This window comes from Schistocerca gregaria, chromosome 6, assembly GCF_023897955.1.
Source record: "Schistocerca gregaria isolate iqSchGreg1 chromosome 6, iqSchGreg1.2, whole genome shotgun sequence".
Classification (NCBI taxonomy): domain Eukaryota; kingdom Metazoa; phylum Arthropoda; class Insecta; order Orthoptera; family Acrididae; genus Schistocerca; species Schistocerca gregaria.
The window spans coordinates 274622301-274635865 of record NC_064925.1 but is presented as its reverse complement, the minus strand read 5'-3'; the positions used below and the strand labels follow the sequence as shown (position 1 = coordinate 274635865).

The 13565-nt window shown below is 43.5% G+C and overlaps 1 protein-coding gene across 5 annotated transcripts in view; it reads right to left on the bottom strand.

Moving 5' to 3' along the window:
• The window catches only part of LOC126277965 (lipase 1-like), a 251818-nt gene that overhangs the window by 93966 nt on the left and 144287 nt on the right, over window positions 1–13565 (bottom strand). For all 5 annotated transcript variants that reach the window (XM_049977613.1, XM_049977610.1, XM_049977612.1 and 2 more), the window contains exon 2: window positions 4309–4498. In XM_049977613.1, coding sequence (XP_049833570.1) covers window positions 4309–4483 — 175 coding nt within the window. In that variant the 5' untranslated portion in view covers window positions 4484–4498. The remainder of the gene's footprint in view (window positions 1–4308; window positions 4499–13565) is intronic.

Sequence of the window (13565 nt, the reverse complement as noted above, 5' to 3'; positions counted from 1 at the left end):
AAGTACATTTTCCCTTTGGCCACGTACTGACATCAGACCCCGTATCTATCAAGTAATAACACGAAGCCGTCACATCCCGAACATAAAGTCACCGAGATACCGTTAATAAAGAAACATCTGTACTTACAGTCTCCATGCACGGCAAAATGCACTTTGAGGCTCGCTCCCCGAATCGTCGATGATACCAACACAACTACTCCTTCCCTGCATCTCCGCTGTCCGTATGTGTCGGCAGGACCTCCGAACTGGTAGCTCTCAGCACCTCCATCTGCCTCTGCAGCCCGTCTAGCTGCTCCTTGAGTTTTTGAAGTTGTGTACCAGTAACAGCGCGCCGCTGCTTATTAATCGCCACCGCTTCGTATTCTTCCGTCGTCGCCTCCACCTTTGCTATACTTTCAAGGGAACCTCCCCATCGCATCCCCCTCAGATTTAGTTATAAGTTGGCCTTGAAAAACTGAAAACAGATCAATCGAGAAAACAGGAAGAAGTTGTGTGGAACTATGAAAAAAATAAACAAAATATACAAACTGAGTAGTCCATATGCAAGATAGGCAACATCAAGGTTAGTGTGAGCTGAGGAGCGCCGTGGTCCCGTGGTTAGCGTGAGCAGCTGCGGAACAAGAGGTCGTTGGTTCACGTCTTCCCTCGAGTGAAAAGTTTACTTCCTTTATTTTCGCCAAGTTATGATCTGTCCGTTAGTTCATTGACGTCTCTTTTCACTGTAATAAATTTAGTGTCTGTGTTTCGCGACCGCACTGCGAAACCGTGCGATTAGTAGACGAAAGGATGTGCCTCTCCAATGGGAACCGAAAACATTTGATTGCAAGGTCATAGGTCAACCGATTCCTCTACAGAAAAACACGTCTGATATAGTCTATACGACACTGGTGACGGCATGTGCGTCACATGACAGGAATATGTTGTCGATCCACCTAACGTGTACACTTGGCGAATGGGTAAAAAGATTCTTCTACCTTGCCCGATTTAGGTTTTCTTGTGAATGTGATAATCACTCCCAAGAAAGCGGTGAAAACATAAGAGTTTGTCACATAAACTGCAACAAATGAATGCAACAGTTTCACAATCGCACAGTTTTCCCTGTGCTCTGTCAAAACATATGTTTTTAACGTTTTCAAAATTTTCCGTGTGTAGACCGTCAAATCCATCGGACGGACGGACAGATAATAATTGTCTGAAAATAAAATAGTAAACTTCATTCACGAGGGAAGACTTTAACCTAGAACCTCTTGTTCCGCAGCTGCTCACGCTAACCACAGGACCACGGCGCTCCTAAACTCACACTCTCCTTTATGTTGCATATCTTAGGCATGGACTACTCAGTTTGTATATTTTGCTTATTTTTTTCATAGTTCCACACAATTTCTTCCTGTTTTCTCGATTGATCTGTGATCAGTTTTTCAAGGCCTATCCCCTGTGCCAACTTATAACTAAATCTGTGGGGGGGGGGGGGGGGGGGGGGGGTGCGCGATGGGGAGGCTACCTTGTGAGAGAATTTGTTGGTTCAACCGTCGCATGAACCCTGTCGGTGAGTTGGCGTAGTGCTTGTATATCGTATCCGTCATTCACTGCCACAGCTGCTCTTACTGCTGACGGAAGCTATGCCCCCCAAACGGAATGAAGTGTAGTGTTCGAAAATTCATTTTCCGTCACGATTCCATTCAAATGCCTCCATTATTCGGAGGGAATTCTGTCTCTCTACGTTCACCTCGCAACACCTGGCAGGTTCTTTGATCTAGCGGTTTAGTAAGCCGGCTTATTAAAAAGCCCTTCAGTGTTGTATATTGCTGCGTTTCCGGCGGCCGTCTAATTATCTCTTCAACCATTATCGCTGCCCTGGCATCCAGACTGGAATATCGTCTCAATTATGTGACTGTATTTGCGATTTTCTGTCAGAGAGGTCACAGTTCGTAGTAATTGACGGAAAGCCATCGAGTAAAACAAAAGTGATTTCTGGCGTTCCCCAAGGTAGCGTTATAGGCCCTTTGCTGTTCCTTGTCTATAGAAACGATTTTGGAGACAATCTGAGCAGCCGTCTTCAGATGACACTGTCGTTTATCGACTAATGAAGACATCAGAAGATCAAAACAAACTGCAAAACGATTTAAAAAAGACATCTGAATGCTGCGAAAATTGGCAGTTGACCCTAAATAACGAAAAATGTGAGGTCATCCACATGAGCGCTAAAAGGAATTCGTCAAACTTCGGTTACACGATAAATCAGTCTAATCTAAAAGCCGTAAATCAACTAAATACCTAGGTATTACAATTACGAACAACTTAAATTGGAAGGAACACACAGAAAACGTTGCGAGGAAGGCTAACCAAAGACTGCGTTTTATTGGCAGGACACTTAGAAAATGTAACAGACCTACTAAGGAGACTGCCTACACTACGCTTCTCCGTCCTCTTTTAGAATACTGCTGCGCAGATTGATCATTACCAGATAGGGCTGACGGAGTCGAAAAAGATCAAAGAAGGGCAGCACGTTTTGTGTTATCACGAAATATGGGAGAGAGTCACAAATGATACAGAATCTGGGCTCGACATCCTTAAAAGAAAGGCGTTTTTCGTTGCGACGGTATCTTCTCACGAAATTCCAATAAAAAACTTTCTCCTCCGAATACGAAAATATTTTGTTGACACCGACCTACATAGGGAGAAACGATTACTACGATAAAATAAGAGAAATCAGAGCTCGTACGGAAAGGTATAGGTGTTCGTTCTTTCCGCGCGCTATACGACTACATCTACATAATTACTCTGCAATTCACACTTAAGTGCCTGGCAGAGGGTTCATCGAACCATTTTCATACTATTTCTCTACCATTCCACTCTCGAATGGCTGGTGGGAAAAAGCAACATTTAAATCTTTCTGTTCGAGTTCTGATTTATCTTATGATGATCATTACTCCCTACGTAGGTGGGTGTCAACAAAATATTTTCGCATTCGGAAGACAAAGTTGGTGATTAAAATTTCGTAAATAGATCTCGCCGCAAAGAAGACCGCCTTTGTTTCAGTGACTGCCACCCCAACTCAAGTATCATATCAATGACCAATGTATCTCCAGATTTTCGGTTTAATTTGGTGTTCTGATCTCTGCTGGCTTTAAATGAAAACTGCTCATAACACATCGGCCTTGGTGAACCAGTGTCCATGATTAAGTGCTCACAGGGACACTGAACCTGATGGTAATCTCAGGTGCAAATACGCAGAGACTCCTAGCACATGAGCAGTCCGTTTGCAGTGAGAAAAGGAAGTGAGAGGTAACATTCAATTCTGAATCACTATTAGCCGTTTGGAGAGATCTACATCATCCAATTTCCGAGACCGCTTCTTAAAGGAATAGAAAAAAAAATTGGGATGGAGTGTATGAATAATGAGACGAGACTGAACACTGTGAAACGAATTTTACAACGTGTACGAGAGGCAGTGCGACAGCGGAAAAAGACCCTTTCTAAACGGTGAAGCTGGCGGAAGAGGCACCTTTTCTCTTTGGGTTCAAAAAGAGTACAAGTAGCGACTGTGCCCCAGACGGGCGGATAGAGACAGCCTCTGACTAATAGCGAGCGGCTGATTTTAGGCTGGGCAACCTACTGCCTATGTGGACAGTAACCGGAAACTACCACATTACATTCCCAAGTAGTACATGGTATGTCTGTTCATGTGAAAGATTCCGGAGTTAAAACTTCCCCTCATTCGGATCTCCGGGAGGGGAACACATTGAGAGTAGACATATCTGAAAGAAAGAAAGAGACAATGAAGGAAGGAAAGATAAGAATTGGAATATGAAATGTGAGGACACTACTGCAAGTAGGAAAGCTAGAGAATGCAAAACAGGAGATGAAAAGGAACAGACTAGATGCCCTTGGCTTGTGTGAAATGAGACGTGGAGAGATAGAAAGTGGAGATTATAAGCTCTTTTACTCAGGGGGAATCAAGAGTGGTGAAAACAGTAGGAATATTGATAAGGCAAAAGCTGAAAAATAAGCCAATGATGGTACAATATATTGATGGAAGACTGATGATGATACGACTGAAGGGTTATTCAAAAGATTCGGTGTTAATACAGGTATATATGCCAACCAGCTAGCATAGAGATTGGAATAATAGAGAACTGTGAAGGTGGTTCAAAGAAACCCTCTGCCAGTCAGTTGAATGTGATTTGCAGAGTATCCATGTAGATGTAGATGGTAGGGAATAATTATGAACGACCGCCGAGGCAGCTCTAAGATTCAAGAGGAGGTGCAGCTTTGATCTTGATTCGCTATGTTAGGAAGGAGACGTACCTGCAGAGCGGCCGGGGCCCCCGAGGACAAACCCGTCGGAGCCAGATAACAGTCCGTGCAGCAAGAGCAGAGGGGGCCTCTTGGCGGGGCCCTCGCGACTCCTCACACGGTGTAACGTCAGCAGGTAGCCGTCCCTAGTCTTGACCAGGTGCTTCTCCGAGTCGTACCCGTCCATGCGTGCTATCTCGTCCTGTAAACAGTCACACATTCAAGTTTTACAGACAGTAGCATCCCTAACATGTATGGGCAAACCACTGAAAACAACCATACAAATCAGCCCATTACAGAATATACTGGACGCTCCTCATCACCTTGTTGGAGCAGCACGGCTTTAGAAAGCATCGCTCCTGCGCAACGTAACTCGCCCTTTTTTCACATGATATCTTGCGAACCATGGATGAAGAGTATCAGACGGATGCCATATTCCTTGACTTCTGGAAAGCATTTGACTCGGTGCCCCACTGCGGACTCCTAACTAAGGTACGAGCATATGGGATTGGTTCCCAAGTATGTGAGTGGCTCGAAGACTTCTTAAGTAATAGAACCCAGTACGTTGTCCTCGGTGGTGAGTGTTCATCGGAGGTGAGGGTATTATCTGGAGTGCCCCAGGGGAGTGTGGTAGATCCGCTGTTGTTTTCTGTACACATAAATGATCTTTTGGATAGGGTGGATAGCAATGTGCGGCTGTTTGCTGATGATGCTGAGGTGTACGGGAAGGTGTCGTCGTTGAGTGGCTGTAGAAGGATACAAGATGACTTGGGCAGGATTTGTGATTGGTGTAAAGAATGGCAGCTAACTCTAAATATAGATAAATGTAAATTAATGCAGATGAATAGGAAAAAGAATCCTGTAATGTTTGAATACTCCATTAGTAGTGTTGCGCTTGACACAGTCACGTCGATTAAATATTTGAGCGTAACATTGCAGAGCGATATGAAGTGGGACAAGCATGTAATGGCAGTTGTGAGGAAGGCGGATAGTCGTCTTCGGTTCATTGGTAGAATTTTGGGAAGACATGCTTCATCTGTAAAGGAGATCGCTTATAAAACACTAATACGACCTGTTTTTGAGTACTGCTCGATCGTTTGGGATCCCTATCAGGTCGGATTGAGGGAGGACATGGAAGCAATTCAGAAGAGGGCTGCTAGATTTGTTATTGGTAGGTTTGATCATCAAGCGAGTATAACGGAAATGCTTCAGGAACTCGGGTGGGAGTCTCTAGAGGAAAGGAGGCTACTGAGGAAATTTAGAGAACCAGCATTTGAGGCTGACTGCAGTACAATCTTACTGCCGCCAACTTACATTTCGCGGAAAGACCACAAAGATAAGAGAGATTAGGGCTCGTGCAGAGGCATATAGGCAGTCATTTTCCCTCGTTCTGTTTGGGAGTGGAACAGGGAGAGAAGATGCTAGTTGTGGTACGAGGTACCCTCCGCCACGCACCGTATGGTACATCGCGGAGTATGTATGTAGATGTAGATCTACGTGAGCTTCAGAATGTAGCAATCAGTGAGACATTTATGTTTCAAACGGACATTGTACGTAAACATGGGTAAATATAACGAAGTGATAGAGTGGTAATCAAGGGGTAATGGTGTTTGGCCGTGCCCATAGCTATATGATGTGTAAAGTTGCTGGATTTGTTGGTGTATCGGGGTGGACCGTTCAACATGTCTACGATAAAAGGTTTAACTCACGCGCCCACGAAGTACGACGTCAGAATTTTTGTCAGAAAAAAGATATTGACAGAGAGAGATCGGAGATTCGTTTCACTACTTTTCAAACAAAATCGCTTCCAAACCCAACAGGAACTGCTGCAGGCAGGTCCATCCCAACATGTTAGCGAGAGAACGTTGCGACGGAAACTGCATGCAATGAACATTTGGGCTTCGTCACCTCACAAGAGGCCATTGCTGACATAGGCACATAAAGACGACACTAGCAGAGGTTCATCAGGCTAGAGAAAAATGTGGCTGGTTTTCTGAGAATTCTCCCATCCTATTTTATCTCGACTAGCTTGCAACATCACGTGACATGGACCAGACAGAAAACCTGTGGGACATATTGGAACAGCTGGTAAACCGCCGAAAACTGCATTACTTCAATTTGGTCGAATTGCGCGATCAAATCCTCAGCGAATGGTTTAACCTGGATGTTACGTACCTGCACAACATGGTGGAATGACCTCCTAACCGAATCCAAGCGGTTATCAAGTCCAGGGGCGGAATTACAGAGTATTTAATAATGATTGTCATTATTTCTCTGAAAGTGACTTTTTTTTTCGGTGAGCTTATGATCCACATCAGTAACGTAGAATCCCAAAACTACAACTCCTATTAGCTCACTTACCTTGGTTGATTGCGTTTTCCTTCAAGGGTGCATGTCTACAGCTTCATTTCAGGTTTATAACGCTTTCAGGTTTATAAATAACGAACAAAGACTTTGCTGAATCCAGAATTAGATTTTCACTCTGCAGCGGAGTGTGCGCTCATATGAAACTTCCTGGCAGATTAAAACTGTAGGTGACGAGATACTGGCAGAAGTAAAGCTGTGAAGACGGGGCGTGAGTCGTGCTTGGGTAGCTCAGAGGGTAGAGCACTTGCCCGCGAAAGGCAAAGGTGCCGAGTTTCGAGTCTCGGTCCGGCACACAGTTTTAATCTGCTAGGAAGTTTCATATCAGTGCACACACTGCTGCACAGTGAAAATTTCATTCTGGAAACATCCCCCAGGCTGTGGCTAAGCCATGTCTCCGCAATATCCTTTCTTCCAGTAGTGCTAGTTCTGCTAGGTTTGCAGGAGAACTTCTGTGAAGTTTGGAACGTAGGAGACGAGATACTGGCAGAAGTAAAGCTGTGAGGAGGGGGCGTGAGTCGTGCTTGAGTAGCTCAGATGGTAGAGCACTTGCCCGCGAAAGGCAAAGGTCCCGAGTTCGAGTCTCGGTCCGACACACAGTTGTAATCTGCCAGGAAGTTTCACTTTGCAGAATGTTTGTTTATTTAGCTCCCACGCCTAAACTACAATATAAGTGAGATCTACTCAACTAATTTGCTGCGTAAGTGTTACCACCTTCACATTACGCCGAAACACTTCAGCGCCACATTGAAAATATGACCAGTTACAAACTAATAATGCGTCTGCTTGCTACTGCCGTCTGTGTTGTGCCAAGACGTTTCACAACCATCCACCTTCAGCTGAAAATGATATTTTTATTCCAGAGGCATGTGACGTTATTCACATGACGTCAAACAAGCCCTACATCAGAATAACGACACGTCTGATGAGTGAAATTAAGTTCGCATATTTTTAAGTTATGCTGGTAGAGAATTACGAGGGGCAGTCAAAGGAAAACCGAACAACCGCCACAACGGTCCGTGGAACGGTTCCATTCAAAAGTAATCACCACACCTGTTAAGATTTTTATCCCACTGGGAGACGAGATTACCAATTTGTGTTCCGTAGTACGCGGTCGTCCGCTGATGGATCCACAAACACACCTATTCTTGGACTTCCTCGTCCGGTTAAAACTGATTTCCATGTATGTCTTTCTTCAGGTTGTCAAAGATGTGAAAACCATGTGGTGAAAGATAAACGCTGTACGGAGGATGATGCAATGTTTACCAACCTAACGTGTAGCCTTCGTCCTGTTGACAAGATAGAGGCGAACGTTATAGTGCAACAGGATGATTCTGTCCGACAGCATTCCGACAGCCCGAGGGAAAACGGCAAAGACAACACTGGAAACATCCAACATCTCCCTTGCCAAGGAAATCCAAAGGCATTCACAGAAGTTCCGGTAAGAACACGATGACCTTTCTCGACTGCAGGTCCCTCTGTTCCTCGAGCGTGGAACTACAATCAGTGTGCAGCGCTATGAAGACTCTTTGCAGACACTGCGACGCTCCATAAAGTGAAAACTGCCAGGAACGCTGTGGGATGGAATCATGCTGTTGCACAATAAAGCCCGCCCTCACACTGCCAATTGGATGAAGGCTGCCCTAAAGCGGTTTATTTTGGGAAATAGTACAGCGTCCTCCATATAGTCTGGATCTCTCGCCACGTGGTTTTCATATCTTTGGCGACCGAGAGAAAGACGTGCATGGACGTCGGTTGTAGCCGGACGAGGGGGTGCAAGAGTGAATGTGATTTCGGATCCATCAGCGGCCGACGGCATTCTACGAAATAGGAATTGATCGTCTCGTCTCTCAGTGCGATGTATTAACATGCGTGGCGGTTACTTTTGAATGGAACTATACCATGGTCTCGTTGTAACGAGTGTTTGGTTTTCAATTGACTACCCCTTATATACGGATGATGCAGTGCATCCAAATTACATTAGGAGTCCATGACAAACAGCTGGTTCTGTTTGCACGCAAGTCATGTTTGTAATTTATTGACTGAAGAGAGCTGAAAAGGGGCTAGAAGGGTTCAAAATATGCAAAAACTAAAATCTCTATAAAAATGACAAAAATTAAAAGTCAAACAAAATGTTATTGTGATGTACAGAAGTTCATGGAGCTGCAGCTTGATTTTATGCAAATAAAGTATTACAAGAATTATCGATGTGTCTTTATCGATGTTTTAATTAATACTGGCCTAGCATATCCAATGAAATTCCTCAGCTGTCTCAAAAGGCTTGTCAAAAAAAGTGTCAAAATTAAGATGAGCACCACAGGTGCGTTTCGTTCATAGAAGCTATCCTGCACAAAATCTTTTATGCCACTCCCAACAAGAGCTGATTTTGACTTCCAGTACACATTCGTAAAGCTGGGAACCATTTTTAGAAGAGAAACGACTGCGCTTTCACGGCGTTCGCCATTTCTTCAGTATGTCTGCAAACCGTTCTCCTTGAAACACCAATTGTTTCAAAAAGAGGAATTTACGCTGGACTTGATATTGATGAGAGAGTCACTGAAAAGACGCGCTACTTTCGCTATTTTAAAAGCTATCTGACAGCTTAGTTCATGGCAGCATCGTTATGCATCGCATGACTTTCTTCCTATAAATAAGTTACAATGAGGAGGCACAAACGAGAGCAAAACCCATAATGTGTGATCAACAACTTTCGAGGCTGATAATCTTACGTTACAAAGCCAATACTGAAGTCCACTTCGAGTTTCAATAACAAATAAAGTACTTGGCACAGTGGGTTGAAGCCTAAGGATTCATTAGATTTTCGTTTTGACTATCTTAGCTCCTTCCTGTAAATTTTCTTCTCACTAGTTCTATCTTATTACCACAAACGCAACTTTAACCCTAACGAGACCAACGTATTTTTCATAACGCGTATTACCAAGGTGGAGCGGGGGGACTTTGTGCCCACCCTAAAAAAATTAACAAGTACTAAATTCTTTAATTTTTGATGACTTATATTAACAACACTTTTCTAAAACGTAATGATTGTTAGTAGGATCCAGAACATTAAAATATCTTTCAGCACACTCTTAGCAACATCAGAGTATTTTCAGTAATGTGTGCTTTATGACCACCCAAAAAAATTAAGTTCCGACAATTGTTAATGGCGTTTACTTCCAAAAAACTTTTTAAAGAGATATGAATGTGTAAGCAAAGTCCTGAACGTGAAAATATCAATACTCAGCCACGCTTTGCTGTGGGTCAGTCTGCTTAAATGGGAAACAAGGGAAAGAGAAAGGACACATCTCTAATACATATGGGAATTGGATAAACGTCCTCATGTCCTTTCCTCCCCTGTCTTTGTCCATTTACCTCGATCCCTTTCTTTGTCCATCTCCTCCTCTTTGCCCCCTCTCTCTGACCATCACCTTCTCACCATCTCTCTGTCCATCTTCTCCTCCCCTGTTCTCTCCCGATCTCCTTCTGGCCCCTCTTCCCCTTTCTCAGTCCACATGTATAAATACGTTCATTGTGGATGAAGAGCGTCGAGAATTCGACGAGTGCTAAAGAATTCGAGAGAGGCTAGATAAATAGACGAGTAAGCATGATAAAGCGCATAGCATTCAAGGATTTTGAGGGAATGCCAGAAACTGAGTAGAGCAGACCTCCAGACCACATCGGCGTTGAAGTGGACGGATCAAAGCAAGACCATGTAGATGTGGAGAATAGTAAAAGGATGAAATCCCCACGTCCAGTCAATTTGTAGTTTTAGTCCTTTTTGTCTATTGTGAGCTATCTGTTTGATGTTTAATAGGTCGAGTTTCCATGTTAGTTTACAACCACAGTCCAAGGTAATTATTGTTGTTTCATTTGACAGGGTAAGTAAGGGGACAAACTATGTTCTGGCTAATTTTGTTAGTGCGATTTGCCTACATCAGGGGCAGGTATGCACTCAGGGGTAGACCTATTGTTCTCGTTTGATTGACAGGTACTTAACCTATTGTTCTGCTAAGTGGTTTTTCATATTGCTGCACTTAACCTATTAGCTCCTACCCCCACACCCCCTCCCCCAACCCCCTCCCCCCTTCGCTGCTACAGGTACACTTTCAGGTCTGAGTTAACATATTGTTCTGTTAAGTGCTTTACCATGTCATCCACTTTTCCTATTGATTGACAGGCACTTGACCTATTGATGCGAGAGCCATCAACTGACGTCACGGCCGCCATCTTGGATTAGGTCGTGAGCTGTGCACATCAGTACATGATAGTACACATTAGTACATGTTAGTACACGTTAGCCCACCAACATGGGTTGGTAAGTGGGTGTGGCAGTCGGTTGAGGGTCGTGGTGGAGACTAACTATTTCAGTCCAAGTTCAAGTGGGTGTGGCACTTTCCCACCAGAGAGGTAGATTAATTTATCAGTTTAATTAAGTAGTCAATCAAATTGATAAGAGTGAGAGGGGGACCTATTCCAATAACTCCGACCTGAAAGTGTATCTGTAGCAGCAAGGGAGAGGGGGAGGGCAGAGGGGGGTGGGGTGAGGGACAATGGGTTAAGTGCCTGTCAATCAAAAGTAAATGGGGGTGACATGGAAAAGTACTTAACAGAACAATAGGTTAACTCAGACCTGAAAGTGTACCTGTAGCAGCGAAGGGAGGGGTGGTTGGGGGAGTAGAGTGAGGGTGATAATAGGTTAAGTGCAGTGACATGGAAAACCACTTAGCAGAACAATTGATTGAGGACCTGTCAATCAAAGGAGAACAATAGGTCTGCCCTGAGTGCATACCACCCTTTGATGTAGGCAAACCACACTAACAAAATTCTCCAGAACATAGCTGTCCCCCTACTAAGGCAGTCATAAATACACTTGTGTGCAGAACGTAAGGATGAAAGTAATTTTCCACATTGTATCACAGCAAAAGGAAAATACCTCGAGGGAACTTGGACCATATACAGAAAGAACTGCTGCTGCATAGTACTGAAGATAACTGAGAGAAATACTCAATGAGACGAACAGAAATGGCAGTTTTATTAAAAGACAGCGATTACACTTAAGTCACAGGGATTTGTGATCGTCTCCTTTACATTACAAAAAGTGGAACACGGTTGTTATTATTGTGGGCACTCACCATGGACGGTATTGCATGCTCTGCAGATTGTTTCCATGCTGGCCACAAGGTTGGTAAGGAGTTCTTGTGGCAGGGCGTTCCATTCCTTTACCCTCACAGCTGACAACTGCCAGATGGTCTGTGGTGCATGTAGGAGTGTTGCAGTACGTCTCTCCAACACAAGCCACATGTGCTCGATAGGATCTAAGTCAGGAGAACGGACAGGGCAGTCCACTAGCCGAATGTCCTCTTGTCCCAAGAGCTCCACTACCCTCGCTGTTCAATGTGGTCACTCATTGTCATCCATGAAAATGAAATCAGAGCCGAGTGCACTCCTGAAAATACTAACGAGGGGATGAAGTTCAGTGTCACAATAACGTTGTACAGTGAGTGTTCTGTGTTCAGAGATCTGGAGGTCAGTATGGTAATGCAACATTATGCCTCCCACACCATAACTATTGGACCACCAATGCGATCACATTCGACAATGTTCCTTGGTGGGTTACGTGTTCCCACCTCTCGTTATATCAGGGTACGCCCAGCATTGTCGAACATGGTCGTTTTGCTGGTCCAGGTGTTATGGTGTGGGGTGACATAATGTTGCACGGGTGTACGAGCCTCTAAATCTTCGAACACGGAATACTCATCAGTTGGGTCATTGTCTTACTGTGCTCCTTCCTCTTGCGCATTCACCGCTGACTTCATTTTTATAGGTGACTTTGCGATACCACATGGAGTAGCCCACGTGGAGGAGCCCTATGAACGAGAGAATATTCGGCGAATGGGTGCCCCACCCGTTCCCTCAACTTAACCCTGTTACTAGCAGGATATTTTTGTTTCACTGAGTACCACTTGGGTCATAAATACGTCAAGTAATTTACGATGGATATATTGGCAATACTTTAATGAACTAACAAAAGAAACAACATACATTACAGCTGCTCAAAGTAAGCGTCATCACTCTCTTTTCATAACTGTTACATTCTAGAATTGGGATCATATTGACTTCAGTGGTACTAATAGTCAGTGCAAAAAAACCATGAATAAAATATAACGTCTTGCAAATTTCAAACTGAACGGAACGTCACTTGATACAACTGGCTCTTAGAGAGACAGTCACATGTTTAAAAAATAATAGCTTTGAAAACAAGGGAGATATATATTTCCGATGTGCTTATGGTGTCAAATTGATACTAGTGGTGCTAGGAAAGGCACAACAAAAGCTGAGGCAAGAAACCCTAACAATGGGTAGAAAAATGGGAAGTAATATTTTATTTAAGTTTTCTTTAATTTACGTCTATGGTCACAAACTTTTTGTTAACTGATTATCGGTTTCGGTCTTTAATGACCATCATCAGGTCTGTAGCAAAGATGGGAAAAACATAAATACACTTTCAGATTGTCTACAGCTTAAAAACAATACATAGACCGTAATGAAAAGTAGTACTGACAATATATACATTTGTCTGCTTTAAGTATAGTTTAAAACTGAAGAAGGTGGGAATTTATGGAGATGGGACCTGGATAAACTGATTAAAGCAGATGTTGTACAGAGTTTCAGGGAGAGCATAAGGGAACAATTGACAGGAATGGGGGAAAGAAATACAGTAGAAGAAGAATGGGTAGCTTTAACAGATGAAGTAGTGAAGAAAGCAAAGGATCTAATAGGTAGAAGGACGAGGGCTACTAGAAATCCTTGGGCAACAGAAGAAATATTGAATTTAACTGATGAAAGGAGAAAATATAAAAATGCAGTAAATGAAGCAGGCAAAATGGAATACAAACGTCTCAAAT